Consider the following 14,929-nt stretch of genomic DNA (forward strand, 5'->3'; position numbering starts at 1 on the left):
CTTGCCATTCATTTTTAAATTGTCTCCCCTGTAGTGAGCTCTCACACTTGTCTTCTGTGTACTTAAACCATCCTCAAGTACCTAGTAAATTCTTAAGTACATTGTAATATAGAAGTACTAAGTAGTTGTCTTTCAAATGAGGCCTTCCCCAACAATGTACAAACTGGTTTTTGTAGCACCATTCCTTCAATCAACTTGATACACTTCATATTTTCCACAACTAGAAAATTATTTCATAGAGTGTATGTCTGAAGTGGTCCGTAGAAAACAGAAGAACCTATTATGTATTTAAATTTCTATTCGTTTTTAAATTATATTTTATGTTTTTCCCTCCTGACGCAATGAGAGAAGTAATGCATGAAGTCTTTAGTACCCCCAACTTTCTACTTTTCCCTTTCTTTTAATGTCCTTACTTTCACTGATACTTTTTTCTAAGGGTAGAGGCTTGTGGGGTAATCATAATTTTTATGACTAGCACAGCCACAGATTAGGACACCCTGTGAGGGATGTGGAATTGGGTAACTTCATATAGGTCTAGTGTACAACAATTAAAATGGGCATACCTTCACTGTAGCTTTAAAATCGTGCAGCAGCAGAGTGTGTATTCTTTGAACACATGCTCTGGAGATGCTAAGTCAAATTTTTCAGATGAAACCTATGTGTGGATGGATGATAAAATATTTTTTTTCAAAGTCCTTTGTTCTTTCTTAATGGAGCCATGGACATTTTCTTGGTAATTGTTTCCTAATCATCATGAGTGGCTGTCTTAGTTTGTGCCACTGAAGTGCCTTGAGAATTGTTGGCAATAAAGTGTGTGTTTTGCTGATTTATAAAGTTCTGAACTTTGCCTGAAATTGCGCATCTACTTCATTTCGTCATTTCTCTTCAATCATTTTTGAGTGCCTTGGGAGTGAAAAAAAAACCTAGTTCTGATGAATACATCTTACCAGAGATGAGAGGATTGGTATCAGAATAAGCTTTGTGATGGTGTTATTGTTCACATGTATAAGAAGCTGGTGTCCCTCAGCCAACACAGTAGCTTTTCCAGCTGTGGCTATGCCGGCACAAGGCCAGGCAAGCCTGTTTGGCAGAAGGTTGGGATTCTCAGACTTTGAAGAACTCATGTTTCAGACTTGCTCCCTGCGTCACGGGCATAAACCCAAATGGCTTTTAAAGATCAGTTGTGATTAATAATAGTTTGAAGCTAGAGTCATTTGTTTAAAATTTAGCTCAACAAATGTTAGCTTGCTTGCTAGATCCTGTGATTAACATTATTTTGGGGTAAAAAATAAAGTCATGGATGGTAGAGGTTGTTTTTGATTTATTGCTCTTCCCTTTGCATCATCATATCTGTGGGTAGCGCTTCTGGTCTGTGGTGTGATTTGATTCTTAGAGGGAGCTAAGGATATTTTTATGTCTCATTTTAATTCATCTTTTGTTTTTTGGCAATGACTAATATGATGTTTTTCCCTTCTCTTTCTCTAGTCTCTTTTCCCCCCATGAACATTGTATGTATACACACAGCATGTGCGTGCTCATGTGCGCGTGCACACACACACACACAAAGCCATAAATTATCTGAAGTGAAGTTTGAAAGTGTTTAATGCTTCTTGAAAATGTTTCTACTAGTGTTAGTATTTTAATTTTTGCTCTCCCTAAACAGAAAAGGTGTGTGAAAGAAAAATGAGAGAACATGAGGAATGACTCTGATAGAGTTCTTATCTCACAGAGCACAAGGCCCTGAGTTCAAGCCCCAGTGGTAAAAAAGGAAAAATTTCCCCAAATTCTATTATTTTTATTTTTTCCTTCTCTGTTCACTCTGGGACTTGAACTTGAGGCCTTGTCACTGTTCCTAAGTTCTTTTGCTTAAGGCTGGCACTTTGCCACTTGAGCCATAGTTTTACTTCTGGCTTTTTGTGGTTAATTGGAGATAAGAGTCTCATGGACTTATCTTGCCCAGACTGGCTTTGACTGTAGTCCTCAGATCTCAGCCTCTTAAGTAGCAAAAATTACAGGCATGAGCCACCAGCTTCTGGCTATCCACCAATTTTTAAAAACTTGGTTGTTATTATGTAAATAAAATTCTGTGTCATCTTTTTAATGTTTGTCTATCTTATATTTTGGATTGTCACATGATACTTTATTAATGTAACATTTCCATGTTGTTAGACGTCCTGTCTCCCTCATTTAAGGTTTATAATAGACATAATTGTGGGTATAACTTTTTCATATGGAGAACTGATTTCTAATCTGATCACCGAAGTAGGCTTAAAGGGCAGAATAAGGAATTTTTTATGGCTTGAATACCTTCCTCAATCCAAGGTATGATCTACCTTTTTCACTTTCTTATCAACTTTAGGAATTGTCACTAAAAGAACATAAGTTTTTGAAGTTATTGTATATAAAATGTACCTCATATGTTATATTAAGAAGGTTATAATTATGAATCCTTTGAGTTTCTGAACCCATTATAAAAATTGATGCTCAGATAGTTCTCTTGGAGCAGTTTAATCCTCAAGTGAGCCATAAGCATAAAAACATGTAGTTTTTTTTTTTGTGTGTGTGTGTTTTTATTGAAATTTTACATTTATTTTCTCTAATAATAAACCTCATGCTGCTTCTGTACAGGAAATGAGAGTTAAGTCCATTTTCACATTTGAAAATGTCTCATGAGTATCTTTTGGAATCTTTACATGGTGTTAGTGTGACACTGAATTTGGAATGGGCTGGGTGGCAAATGATTTTCCTACCTTTGCTGTGGGAATTGCTCCATGAATTAAAGGTGGGTGGGGGGCTGCTTAGATCAAAAGCTGTAAACCTGGAGTGGGCATCAGAATCATTCACAGTACTTGTTGGGTCATTGCTGAGCCTCAGCCCCAGAATTTCTGTTATAATAATTCGAGGGTAGGAAAATGTGATGCTAAGGTATTTGAGTCTTTTAATACCCCAACACTCTCTTTTTCCTTTTTAATATCCCAACTTCCACTGATACTTTTTTCTAAGGATTGAGGTTTGTAGGATAATCGTAATTTTCATGACTAGCACAGCCAGTTTAGGATAGCCTGTGAGGGAAATGGAATTGGGTAATTCACATAATTTTAGTATACAGTAATTAAAATGGACTTCCTGGTAGCTTTTATCTGACAGCAGAGGTGTCTGCTTTGAACACACCCTCTGAAAACATACATTTCTGAATAGAGAACTTTTGAGAAGGCACTGTGTCCTGACTAGGGCTACCAGTAATTCCTGTGTGACTCTACCCAGAGGACAGATCTGTGACACTGGGCACTTGGTGTCCATGCAGCTCATTGTGAGGGGCCTTTGCTGTGTCTGGTGCCGTGGCTCTCCAGGCCATTGCTGCACACAGGAGCTGTACTGACTCAGCTCTTTGGAGCTGTATGGTACGTTTCCTGAGCACTGAAGACAGGAGGATCAGTAGCATCCCAGGCCCTGAGAGGACTGGTCAGTTTCTTCATTGAAAAAAAAAATACAGATACTACATCTACTTGAAAAGGGCCTGATGATCACATGAGATCATATCAGATGAGCACTGGTGTGTATGTCATATGCCCTGAGCATATTGAACCCAGTTTCCCCTCTTTCCTTGCATGATGCTACACTTTGCTCAGATAAGACATTCATTTTCCCTTTCGCTGTCCATAGGAAGTTTCTGTGGAAGGACCCTTGTTTCACTGGCTTTGATTATTTTGTGGTGATAAAATCTAGTGATTAAATGTGTCAAACCCTGTCTGTGTTTTCACGGAGAAGTCCTTATTGGCCAAACCACACCTCTTCTGGGGTAGAGATGAGGAAATACTTGTAGAGAGAGTGTATGCTTGGTGCACACATTTTGGAAAAACTTCTAATGAATCCTTGAGTTTGCCAGGGAGCCGAGAGTACTTCTGTTCCCAAGCACATGGGCTTGTGTACGGAAACCATGACAACTCTCATTTTTTCAGCAACTCCGTAGCCAACATGTTTCATAATTCCTATCAAATACTTGATTGTGTATTAAGGTTTGAACAAACGCATGAATCCTGCTAGGAAAATTTTTCATAATTTTAGGGGTCTTAGGGCTGATATAGGACAAGGCCCTAAGTTCAAACTCCAGGAGTTTTCTTCATTTGTTTTCATCTTTAGGTAAGTAACAAAGGGAAAAAAACGTAGAGGTGAGAGAGACAGAAGGATTTTCCCTTGTGATTTCCTAGAATTTCATGTCTGTGATTTAGAAATCTAAAACTGAAGAAAAGCAGTGAGCTGACCTCAGGCTGAAATAACCAGAAGCCATTCCTGATGGGACTGTTTGCTGCCTAATAGTCTTGGTTCCAAGAGCAGTACCCGTCAAGACAAATATTGATGTCTTCAGCCTTGCAGTAGCCCTAGACTTTCATATGTAGCACCTTTTTTCTCCAGAGACCTTCGCAGCTGCCAGTGCTTAGAACGCAAATGCTTCCAAAGGCTTTGGAGGCAAGCAGGGTAAAACTCAAGGGACAGCACTGTAGTCTTTCTAGACATTTTGCCCTTATCACTGACCTCTTGGGGTAATACTAATAAATAATATTTAATAGGGTCTGACTACATAGTAATCTATAAGCCATCAACTTACATGCTTTGTTACCGCTATGTGAATCTCATGAGAGGTGAAATAACACTGTTGGGTGTATCTTGTTGAACCATGCCTCACTAGGACAAGTGCCTTCTTGTAAACCTGATAGCATATACCCCTGTGTGACTTTGTTTTTCCATATCCAAATGCCACATGTACCAGTAGCATGTAATCTTTTCTCTTTTCAACCTTAGTTTAATACAGAAAGGAAATTAGTATCACTACTGGAATTGAGTGGCCAGTACCACATGACATAATAGGAAAAGCAATAATATAAATAAATATGCAATTAATAAGATGAGAAGTTTTGTCCACAAACCATATTAATTTTTTTTCATATGCTACTCCTACAGGAAGCACCTTATTAATTTACAGTTTTCTCTGAAGGCAAATATGAACTGCTCTCTTTATTCTTTCTCAAATGACTTAATTTCAAATGCCCGAATCTCTGAAGGATTCAGTACTTTTGTAGGAATTGACTGTGGAAAGTTGCTCTGTGTATGGGTTCAGATGCCAGGACTCTGTTCTTGCCTTGCCAAGGTCTTGAGTGTGACTCCCTGAGTGAGAGGGTTTTTTTTTTTTTGCGATGAGTGCCTTGCAGCGTGACTTCTTCTTTCTCATCATTGGCTTGTTGGAGAGAATTCTACAATAGAGACAGAACACTATTTTAGTTTGGTTTTGCTGGTAATTAGCTGTGAGCTTGAACAAGTATTTATCCCTGTGTGCTCCCCAGGTTTTTTGTTTAGAGGGAAGGAAAGATGTAATATAAATGGCTCTAACATCACCTCTTTTTCTCACCTGTGAATTATTCAGAGCATTGACAAGTCCACAGTCCCTTAACTACAACTGAGAAGTCCCCAAAGCTCTTTCTACATTACTTGGCAGAATACCTGACCCAAACTTTTAAACATCACCCTGACCTGAGTGGACACGAGTCTGTATATTACCTTTGTTCACTGCACTTTGTATTTAACTGTACGTATATTTTTTTCTGCAGAAAAGTAATAGCACATAAAATATGGTGCATGCCTCTTTATAAAATGTAGGAAGTTCTAAATACTGTAAACATACCTAATATCCAAATTTCTAGATAAAGGATTATGAACATAATCAACATTCACATGCATGGGTGCCATTGTGTTAGGCTCTGGAAAAGCTATGGTGCAAACACAAGCAAACACAAAATAAAATTTTCATTTCAGGCTCCTTACATTTTGTTGTAAACCAGTGGCTTGAGCCACTAAGGTTAAGGTATAGAAGTTGGTGTAGGTGAGCACTGAGCTTTGGAGCCCTGCATGTGTGGGCCTTTTCAAAAGACACAATGTTAAACTAAGTCATAACTGGGGTGAATAGCAAGCTTGAGAGAATGTGAGATGCTGTGGGAATGAGAAAGGAACTGCCGAGGAAGTCTTAGAAGCACTGTGTTGATGGAACTGCAGGCCAATTCAGCGTGGCCCATGCCCAGGCTTTTAAGGACATTGATGAGCCTTGGGCAGTAGTGGGGATTGAGCACCACCCGGTTGGCAGTACCACTGGATACCCATGGGGAGGGTACACTGAGCTTCCTCTCAGTTTTCCTGTAAAGGTCCCATTGGAGGCAATGGGATATGATGGAGGAAGGCAGAGAACGACATGAAGCAGAGACCTGTAAGGTGTACCTATCCAGGGATGGGTGATTGGGTTGTTGGTCCAAGGCCTCAGAGAGGGGAAACTCCAAGGAAGATCTTGTTTCTGGACACAATGGCACTGTAAACTTGTCAGTGCATGTGTCAAGGACATTCTTGTTGTTTTTGCATGTGAACTTTATGGCGTTTAATGTAAATATGTTGGAAAACCACAGTGGCACAGCCAAGTAGTTTACTCAGGAAGAGTTGCTGATGGTAATGGTAGATTTGCCCTAGAGAAGAGAAAAACTTTTAATTAGGTGCCCCAGGAGACAATCAGTTAATTATGCCTGAAGTTGTGGGAAGTATGAATAATTTCTTTGATTTATCTCTCATGTCTCCTTCAAGTCAGCAGCTGCTTCAGAAGAAGGCCTAGCTGTTTATTCCTTTTTTGACCTGATCTGATAGTTCTTCTTTCCCTGCCTCTGTGTCATTTGCTCTTTGTACCACTCCTCTGGTACTTGACATATTTTATATTTTTAGTTGCTTTCCTGACTTGTGCTGTCCTCTTTGATGGTTCATGATTTGGTAGTTTCTCATTGTGTGTTACATTTGTAGGACTTACAGTTCACTTTCTTTTGCCTTGGTACCTTGACTGTTTATTACTTGTGTACAGAAACAAGGAACAGTGGTAAGACAGTCACTTCTTATCGTGACAATGTAAGTCACCTCATTGTCTGTCCCTATCACCTACTGACCAAGCCTTTTCTCCCTCTCTCTTGGCCACTGTGTCTACCAGTTTCACCCACAGGGAGTTTCCTCTATCTTTCCAAGTAGAGATGCTCGTTATTAACCTTTTCTTTGCCCCATACCTTCCCTCTGCCTTGTGTACACCCTCTCCTTGATGTTTTCTTTTCTCCTGACCTCCCATCTGCCTCACAAAGCTCTGAGCTCTAGTAAGCACTGTGCTCCAAATGCACCCAATTTATGGATGGTACTTAGGAAACAACACACATATTTCCTTCTCTGAACCTTGTTAAATACCCTCCCCCTGCCTATTTTGCCCACCTGTCTCTTACTCATCTATAATGCTAGTTTATAACTTGGTTGTCATCCATCTTTTTCTACCAATTTCTCATCACCAGCACTGCATCTTTTTCTATGTCCCTACTGCCAAGCACAACTTCTGGTGCAGAGTTTAAGGGGTCAAATGACAGGTTGGTTTAGGAGCTACCCAATATAGTATAGTAAGAATTTCTACTTTAGCCTTTTAACATAGAAAATAAATAGTAGAATGAAGAAAAACTGTCAAGGATTTTTTTTTTGGAAAAAAATACATTTTCTAAAGAAAATAGAGGGACTTGTGTTGACCTCGATATTGGCTCTTTTGATAAATGAGAATGTATCTTTCACTTTTACTACCCTTGTCATCTCTCATGGTATCCCACATGTAGCAGGTAGTAAATGCTTTCATCCAATGGAAATACTTGCATCCCTTGCCTAGAGTAATGGGATGGTTAATGGCTGCCTTTTAATACAGGTGTAAAATGTTGGAGAATCACAGGTAGAGTCAGATAGAAGCAACCATTGTCCAGTGGTGAAAGCAAGAAAGGCTTTTCTAAGTCTCAGGTAATCAATTAAATGGTCTTTCTTTTTACACTTGATCTCCTTTGTTAGAATATGGCAACACTTAATAAGATTAAAATGTAGGGAAAAGAAACACAGGGAAACTTCATCTTTGAATATAGTGAAATCTTTGTTGGGTGTCACCAGGTCTTATACTCATACACCCAACTATACTTACTTTTGTTTTATGTTTACAGAGAAATCCAACCTTGTTGAATTGTGGTTTACATTCATGTAGTCCTTCTCATACTCACCAGGCAAATTACTCAAAAGAATTGTTTTGCTCGATTTTTAAAGAATTAAGACAGAGCTGGGCACTGGTGGCTCACACCTGTTATCCTAGCTACTCAGGAGGCTGAGATCTGAGGATTGTGGTTCAAAGCCAGCCCAGGAAGGAAAGTGTGTGAGACTCTTATCTCCAATAAATTACTCAGAAAAAGCTGGAAGTGGTGCTGTGGCTCAAGTGGTAAGGTGATAGCTTTGAGCACAAAGAGGCTCAAGGACAGTGCCCAGGCTCTGTGTTCAAGCCCCAGGACAGGCAAAAAAAAAAAGAATTAAGACAGGTTGTTAAATGTATCTCCATAGAAAAACTGATATTTTAAATAAAAGGCCTATCTCTCTGACTATAAGTCATGTAGCTTTGGAGTACATATATAAATCATCTTAACAGGTCTATGTTCAGTGTATTCTAGGTGTTATCCCTTACTACTAAAAGTATTTTGTTTGAATTTTTCTAGGAATCTGTATAAGATAACCAGGTAGAAATTTCTGAGATGAGATGCACCAAGCTTTTGTAAAGCAGTGGTTTAGGACCAATAGGAGTTGTTGATAGTTTGCTAAGAAAAGTTTTAATCCTTTGATTGATACTCACAATAAATGCAGGTATGCAATGTGGATGCTATTTAGAATTAAGAGATACTATTAAGCAATTTTAAAGTACAATTTAGAGTATTTTCCATCTCCAACTCTTTAGTTGAATTTGTGAAGTTTAAACAAGTCTGTAGTATTTCTCAAGGAGTGATCCTTGGCATATCTAATCTCCATAAGTGGTTTGCATTTACATGAGATTTGTGAGTATTGACTCTCACTGTTAAGTATTATTTATTTCTGCAGTAACTGAAAAGGGGATTCAGCTTTTAAACTGGCCTGAAGGAACTAGAAAAACATATTTGTAACTTCTCAAAACCTCTGTCTTTCACATCAACCTGGGTGTATTTAGGAATGGAACTAAGTTACAGGTACTACAAGTTATCCTCTGACCAAAGTGTTGACGCTGTTGTTGTGGAAAAGGAATTAATTTTCTTAGTTTCATTGGTATAAGTAATAAGAATCACTCTTCTAATTCCACAAGATAAGTGTTAGGTTTTTATTTTTGTGGAATCACTGTTCTTTGTGAAAGGTAAGGAGTTCATGTACTTTTGCTGGGAAAAAGTTTATAAACCATTGGAAATGGGGTAGGAGCTAAAAGTAGCCTGATTCAAATTTGTTTTGTGGTCAGTGATGAGTTCATCCTTTTTCATGAGTCCTATGCCTTTTTGAAGGCTGTCCTCTCTACATTTCATTCTGTACCAACAGTATGAAAATAACCAGCAACCATCAGACAAATAGCTGTGTCCTATAGTTAGAGCATACTCCTGCATTTACACTGAGTGAAAAAAGGAATATTTTATATGATTTTAACAAGGGGAGATAGAGGAGAGTGATGGAGGAAGGGAGTTTGTTCAGGGTATATTGAATGCAAATATAGAAATGTCACAATATATAGCTAGTGTATGCTAATACCAATGCTTAAATAATAAAAAGTAAATAAAAGTTAAAAAAACGAACAGACAGGTGCTGGTGGTTCATGCTTCTCATGCTACCTATTTAGCAGGATAAGAATGGGAAGACTGGTTTGAGACCAGTCCAGGAAGAAAAGTTCACAAGATTCTTTTCTTATCCCAAATTGTATGGGAGACTGAGAGTGGGAAGATTGTGGTTCTAGGCACGCCTGAACAGAAAAGTTCAGGAGATTCTGTATCTGAGGAAAGCAAGATATGGTAGTACGTGCCTGTGATGGCACCAGCCATGGAAGCCTGAAATAAATGAATTATAGCTTGGGTGTGACCCAGAAGGAACCAAGACTCCATTTCAAATGTGTGCCAGGCTCTGGTAACTCCCACCTGTAAAGCTAGCCACTCAGGAGGCTGAGATCTAAGGATAGAGGTTCAGATCTCAGCCTCCTAAGCAGCTAGTATTACAGGTGTGTGTCACCAGCACCCAAATAAAGTGATAATCTTGGTTTTTTGTTTTGTTTTCTGTTTACTACTTATAAAAATGCTTTATTTCGACTTGTTTTGAAATGACTAGATTTATGTGCTTGCTTTAAGTGGTTATTAAAGGAATTTCAGTCCTAGGTCTCCCTGTAAGATCACAGTGTTTTAGACACCATTGGAACATTTTACATTTTGTTAATACATATTGCTACATAAGAAGTTTTTACTCATTTTCTTTTAACAATTATTCCTTTTACAATTCCTGACAGGGTGTATATTTATTGTCTTTTCTCCAATTACTTTAGGATCTATCTATAGTTTCTAGAACTGCCTGTAGGCCAGAGGAGAATTAGTGTGCTATCCTGCCACATTATGAAGCATGACACCTGTTCATAAATCCCTGCAAGAACATTGACTTTCTTGCTAATCCAGTGCCATCTTGTCCTGTTGCAGGTATTGTGGAGGATTACAAGCCACCATTCTATGATGTGGTTCCCAATGATCCAAGTTTTGAAGATATGAGGAAAGTAGTATGTGTGGATCAGCAGAGGCCCAACATACCCAACAGATGGTTCTCAGATCCTGTAAGAGTACCAGCCATGTTCTTAGTTGTACAGAAAACCTCAGCCCTCAGTTATTTGCTTGCTTTCTGAGTTTCAGTGGCCATTGGTATCTGAGATCTACACTGTGTATCTACTGTTTTCAAATTTGTTTAGTAAGTTCTCAGATCCTAATTGAGCAGGTTTGGAACAATTGTCTTATTCTTAAAGCCCGGTCAGATTGATCTTCCTAATGATTGACAATATTTACAATCAATCCAGGAAGTAGCAGAGTAATAACTATTGTGATTTGCCCCAGGACTATAGTTTTATGTGTAAACCAAGACTGTTAGGGTTCTATTTTTAATGTCCTTTCACCTTGCACACCTGAGATTCCAAACAAGCTACAAACTGCTCAATGCTGAAGAGACTGTGCTGCTGCTTATAAGTAGTAGTAGATCTAAAATACCTAACCTGTATTTACCCAGAACAATGAAACCTGTTGAGATTGTTGTAGGAAGAAGGGAAAGGAGAATAAGAGAGGGGGTGAGTTTGATCAAGATACAGTGTATGTCTCTTTGGAAATGACACAGTGGAACCCTCTTCCCCCCATATAACTAATATTTGTGAATACAAACATATCTAATTATTTTAAAAGTCATACATGCTGTTTCTTAAAAAAGAATCTTTTGAGATATGACCCTGTTTGCAAATTTGACTGTTATCTAAGATATGGGGTTGTTTCTATTGCTTTTAGTACCTATAAAACCATTAAGGGGTCTAACCTGGCCTATGGGACTTAACTGATAAAGTAAGTTGATAGTATTCAAAGTCCAAAGGGCTGAGTTCATGGAACTCTTCTGAGCAGCTTTCTTATCAGTATGTAAGTCATTGGATATTGGTTTAAGGAGGATGACAATCACATCTTCAACTTTACAAGGCCTGTAGTGTTCGTTAAAACAGCTGACAAGATATCTGTCCAGCTTCTAGGGGCCACTAAGGGACTGCTAACAGCCAGCTTCTCACTATGGTGTTTGTTCTTTTTCTCCCCAGACATTAACCTCCCTGGCCAAGCTGATGAAGGAATGCTGGTATCAGAATCCATCTGCGAGACTCACAGCTCTGCGTATCAAAAAGACTTTGACCAAAATCGACAATTCACTAGACAAATTGAAAACTGACTGTTGACATTTTCATTGTGTCAAGAAGGAACATTTGATGTTGTCCAGCTAGGACCTAATGCTGGCCTGACTGGTTGTCAGAACAGAATCTGTCTCCCTCCCTAAATGGCTGCTTGGACAAGGCAGACACCTTACCCAGCCAAGTGCTGTGGGACACCAAAACCACCCTAACCTCGCTCAATGACTGTGAACTGGGCATTTAGTGAACTGTTCACACTGCAGAGACTAATGGTGGACAGATACTGTTGCAAAGGTAGGGAACTGGAGGAACAGAGAAATCCTACAAGAGATCTGGGCATTAAGACAGTGGCTTTGCATCTTTCACAGGTCTCCTAGACACTCCCCACGGGAAACTCAAGGAGGTGGTGAATTTTTAATCAGCAATATTGCCTGTGCTTCTCTTCTTTATTGCACTAGGAATTCTTTGCATTCCTTACTTGCACTGTTACTCTTAATTTTAAAGACCCAACTTGCCAAAATATGGGCCGTCTTCAGATAATAGGAATTCAATTTGGCAAAACAAAATGTAATGTCAGATTTTGCTGCATTTTACACATGTGCTGATGTTTACAACGATACTGAACATTAGGAATTGTTTATACACAACTTTGCAAATTATTTATTACTTGTGCACGTAGCAGTTTTGTGAAAACTGCTCTGTGCATATGTTAAAGCTTATTTTTATGTGGTCTTATGATTTTATTACTGAACTGTTTTTAACACTATACTCTGAAATAGACATTTTTCTTTTATTACCAGTTAAATTCACATTTTAAGTGCTTCACATTTGTATGTGTGTAGACTGTAACTTTTATTTTCAGTTCATATGCAGAATGTATTTAGTCATTACCCATGTGACACCACCGAATATATTACTGATTTAGAAGCAAAGATTTCAATAGAACCTTAGTCTTGAACGCTGTGGGGGAAATGCATTTTCTTCGGAATTATCCATTATGTGCATTTAAACTCTGCCAGAAAAAAATAACTATTTTGTTTTAATCTACTTTTTGTATTTAGTAGTTATTTGTATAAATTAAATAAACTGTTTTCAAGTCAAATGGCGAGATTATTTTCAGTGTATAAAAAGAGATGTGTGTAACAGAATGTATTTTCTATGGGAACAACAGAAGTACAAAACAAATCTGAGAATTGAATTTGCTTTTCCTCATTTTCAAGACAAGTAGAGTGATGAACCAAACCTGACTGTACTATACTATAAGGATATCCTACAGCTGAAATTTGATATTAGAGACTTTTTTTTCTCTTCTTTGACTGTGAAGTTTTCCCCTTCATTGTCCCCAGCTTTAAAGTGAGAGTAGAAGTCCTCTCTGACTTGTTTTCTCACAGGAAGTTGTGAGTGCAAACAGGAGTAAGGATGCAAGGCATTTCCTTAGTATCAAGTACAGGTAAGTGCAGGGCCATCTTGAGTAGCTCCCTCTGGTTCTTGGGACTCCATCTTTAGCGATTTTCCATTTTTTGCACACAACAGGATTAAAAAGAGCTCCGAGTAGGCCAAAAAAAGAGATGTGGTGAGAAAGTTCTGGAAGGTGATCCAGATGTAGGTTAATAACTTCATTAGCATGTATTTACTTAGAGGGGAGATAATTGAGTCACATACAATCTTTTTAATTACAATTTTAATTTGTATCACATATTACATAAAATCCACTATCTTAATTTGCATGTAAGTCACATCATAGTGTAGCCATCTCTATATTACCAAACTCTTTTTAATCTTATGAAAGCTACCTATGCTCTGCATCTCTTAAGCACTAACTTTCCATTCTTCTATGTATGAATTTGATCACTCCCAAGTTTCTCATTTAAGTGGGACCATATAGTAACTGCCTCTTTATAAAACTGGGTTATTTCTCTTGGCACAGGGACTGTAAGTTTCATCCTTGTTGTAACATGTGTCTGGCTAGACAATATTTTGTTTAACCCTGTATCCACTGACAGACATGTCCATCTTTTAGCTCTTGTGAGTAATGTTGCCATGACCTTGAGTGTACAAATATCTTGAGTTTTTGCTTTCTATCCTTTTGTATATACTAACAAGTACAATAGACTTTAATTCAAGTTTTGCTTCCGTACATAAAAGTACATCCATATAAAAAGAAGCATGTTAATGATTTCTTTTTCCCCATCCTGGTGCTTGAACTCTAAGCCTGCGCACTGTTCCTGAGCTTCTTTTGCTCAAGGTTAGTGCTCTACCACTTGAGCCACAGTACCACTTATGGCTTTTTCAGAGTAGTTTGTTGGAGGTAAGAGTTTGACAGAATTTCCTGTGCAGTCTGGCTTTGAACTGCAATCCTCAGATCTCAGCATCCTGAGTAGTAAGGTTTACAGATGTGAGCCACGGGCTCCTGGTCTTTGTGAATTTTTAGAAATGGTTCCCTAAAAGCAGCATCCAGATGAAGAACTCAGCTTCCAGAAGTTTCCATGCTTTGCTCTCCAACTTCAAGACAAATATCCAGACTCCTAATAGTATACATTATATTCATCAGTAAATATATTATTGCTGGCTACTTTGTAAGTGGCCCCTTATTCAAGAATGGTATCACTGTGCCTCAGGGTACAGATATTACCCACCTATTTTTTTTAACAGTATTGTTCAGTGTATATTCATTCCTGTCCACCAATTAGTATTTTGGTTCTCCATCTTCCAGTTGTTCTTAGCATGTTCCTCTTTTCCAGTTTAGTCATTCTGGTGGACGTTGAACACATATTTGGTTTTAGAGCTCAGTAGGTTATGTGTGAGCCTCACATTGCTGTCTTTTCCTACATAGTTTCAACCGTCACATTAATTGCTTTCTTACTGATTTTGAAGCATAACCTCACTTAAGAATAATGTTGCCAGGAACTTGGGTGTGAAAAAATCTCTTTTGAGTTCTTGAAGTTGGGGACACAGATGAGGTGAGAAGAGGAAACAGTGGCCCTTCTGGAAAGCAAATTGAGGCAATTCATACCATCCTGGGATCCAGTATTTAGGTTTACTGATGTGCCAGAATGAGCCTTTCTGCTTTTAAGACCAAAGTCAGCAAAGGTGATATACCTTTATTTGTATAGGGCTAGAAATGGACTATGTTCTCTAAACTGCAGAGCTGCCACTGAG

General features: G+C 38.4%; 1 protein-coding gene across 4 annotated transcripts in view; it reads left to right on the forward strand.

Annotated features, from left to right (window-relative positions):
* The window catches only part of Acvr1 (activin A receptor type 1), a 124,610-nt gene extending 111,738 nt beyond the window's left edge, over positions 1-12,872 (forward strand). For all 4 annotated transcript variants that reach the window (XM_048345434.1, XM_048345438.1, XM_048345435.1 and 1 more), the window contains 2 exons: positions 10,545-10,675; positions 11,684-12,872. In XM_048345434.1, the coding sequence (XP_048201391.1) occupies positions 10,545-10,675; positions 11,684-11,818 (266 nt within the window). In that variant the 3' untranslated portion in view covers positions 11,819-12,872. The remainder of the gene's footprint in view (positions 1-10,544; positions 10,676-11,683) is intronic.
* The last annotated feature ends 2,057 nt before the right edge of the window (positions 12,873-14,929 follow it).

The sequence above is a fragment of the Perognathus longimembris genome, chromosome 4, assembly GCF_023159225.1.
Source record: "Perognathus longimembris pacificus isolate PPM17 chromosome 4, ASM2315922v1, whole genome shotgun sequence".
NCBI lineage: Eukaryota > Metazoa > Chordata > Mammalia > Rodentia > Heteromyidae > Perognathus > Perognathus longimembris.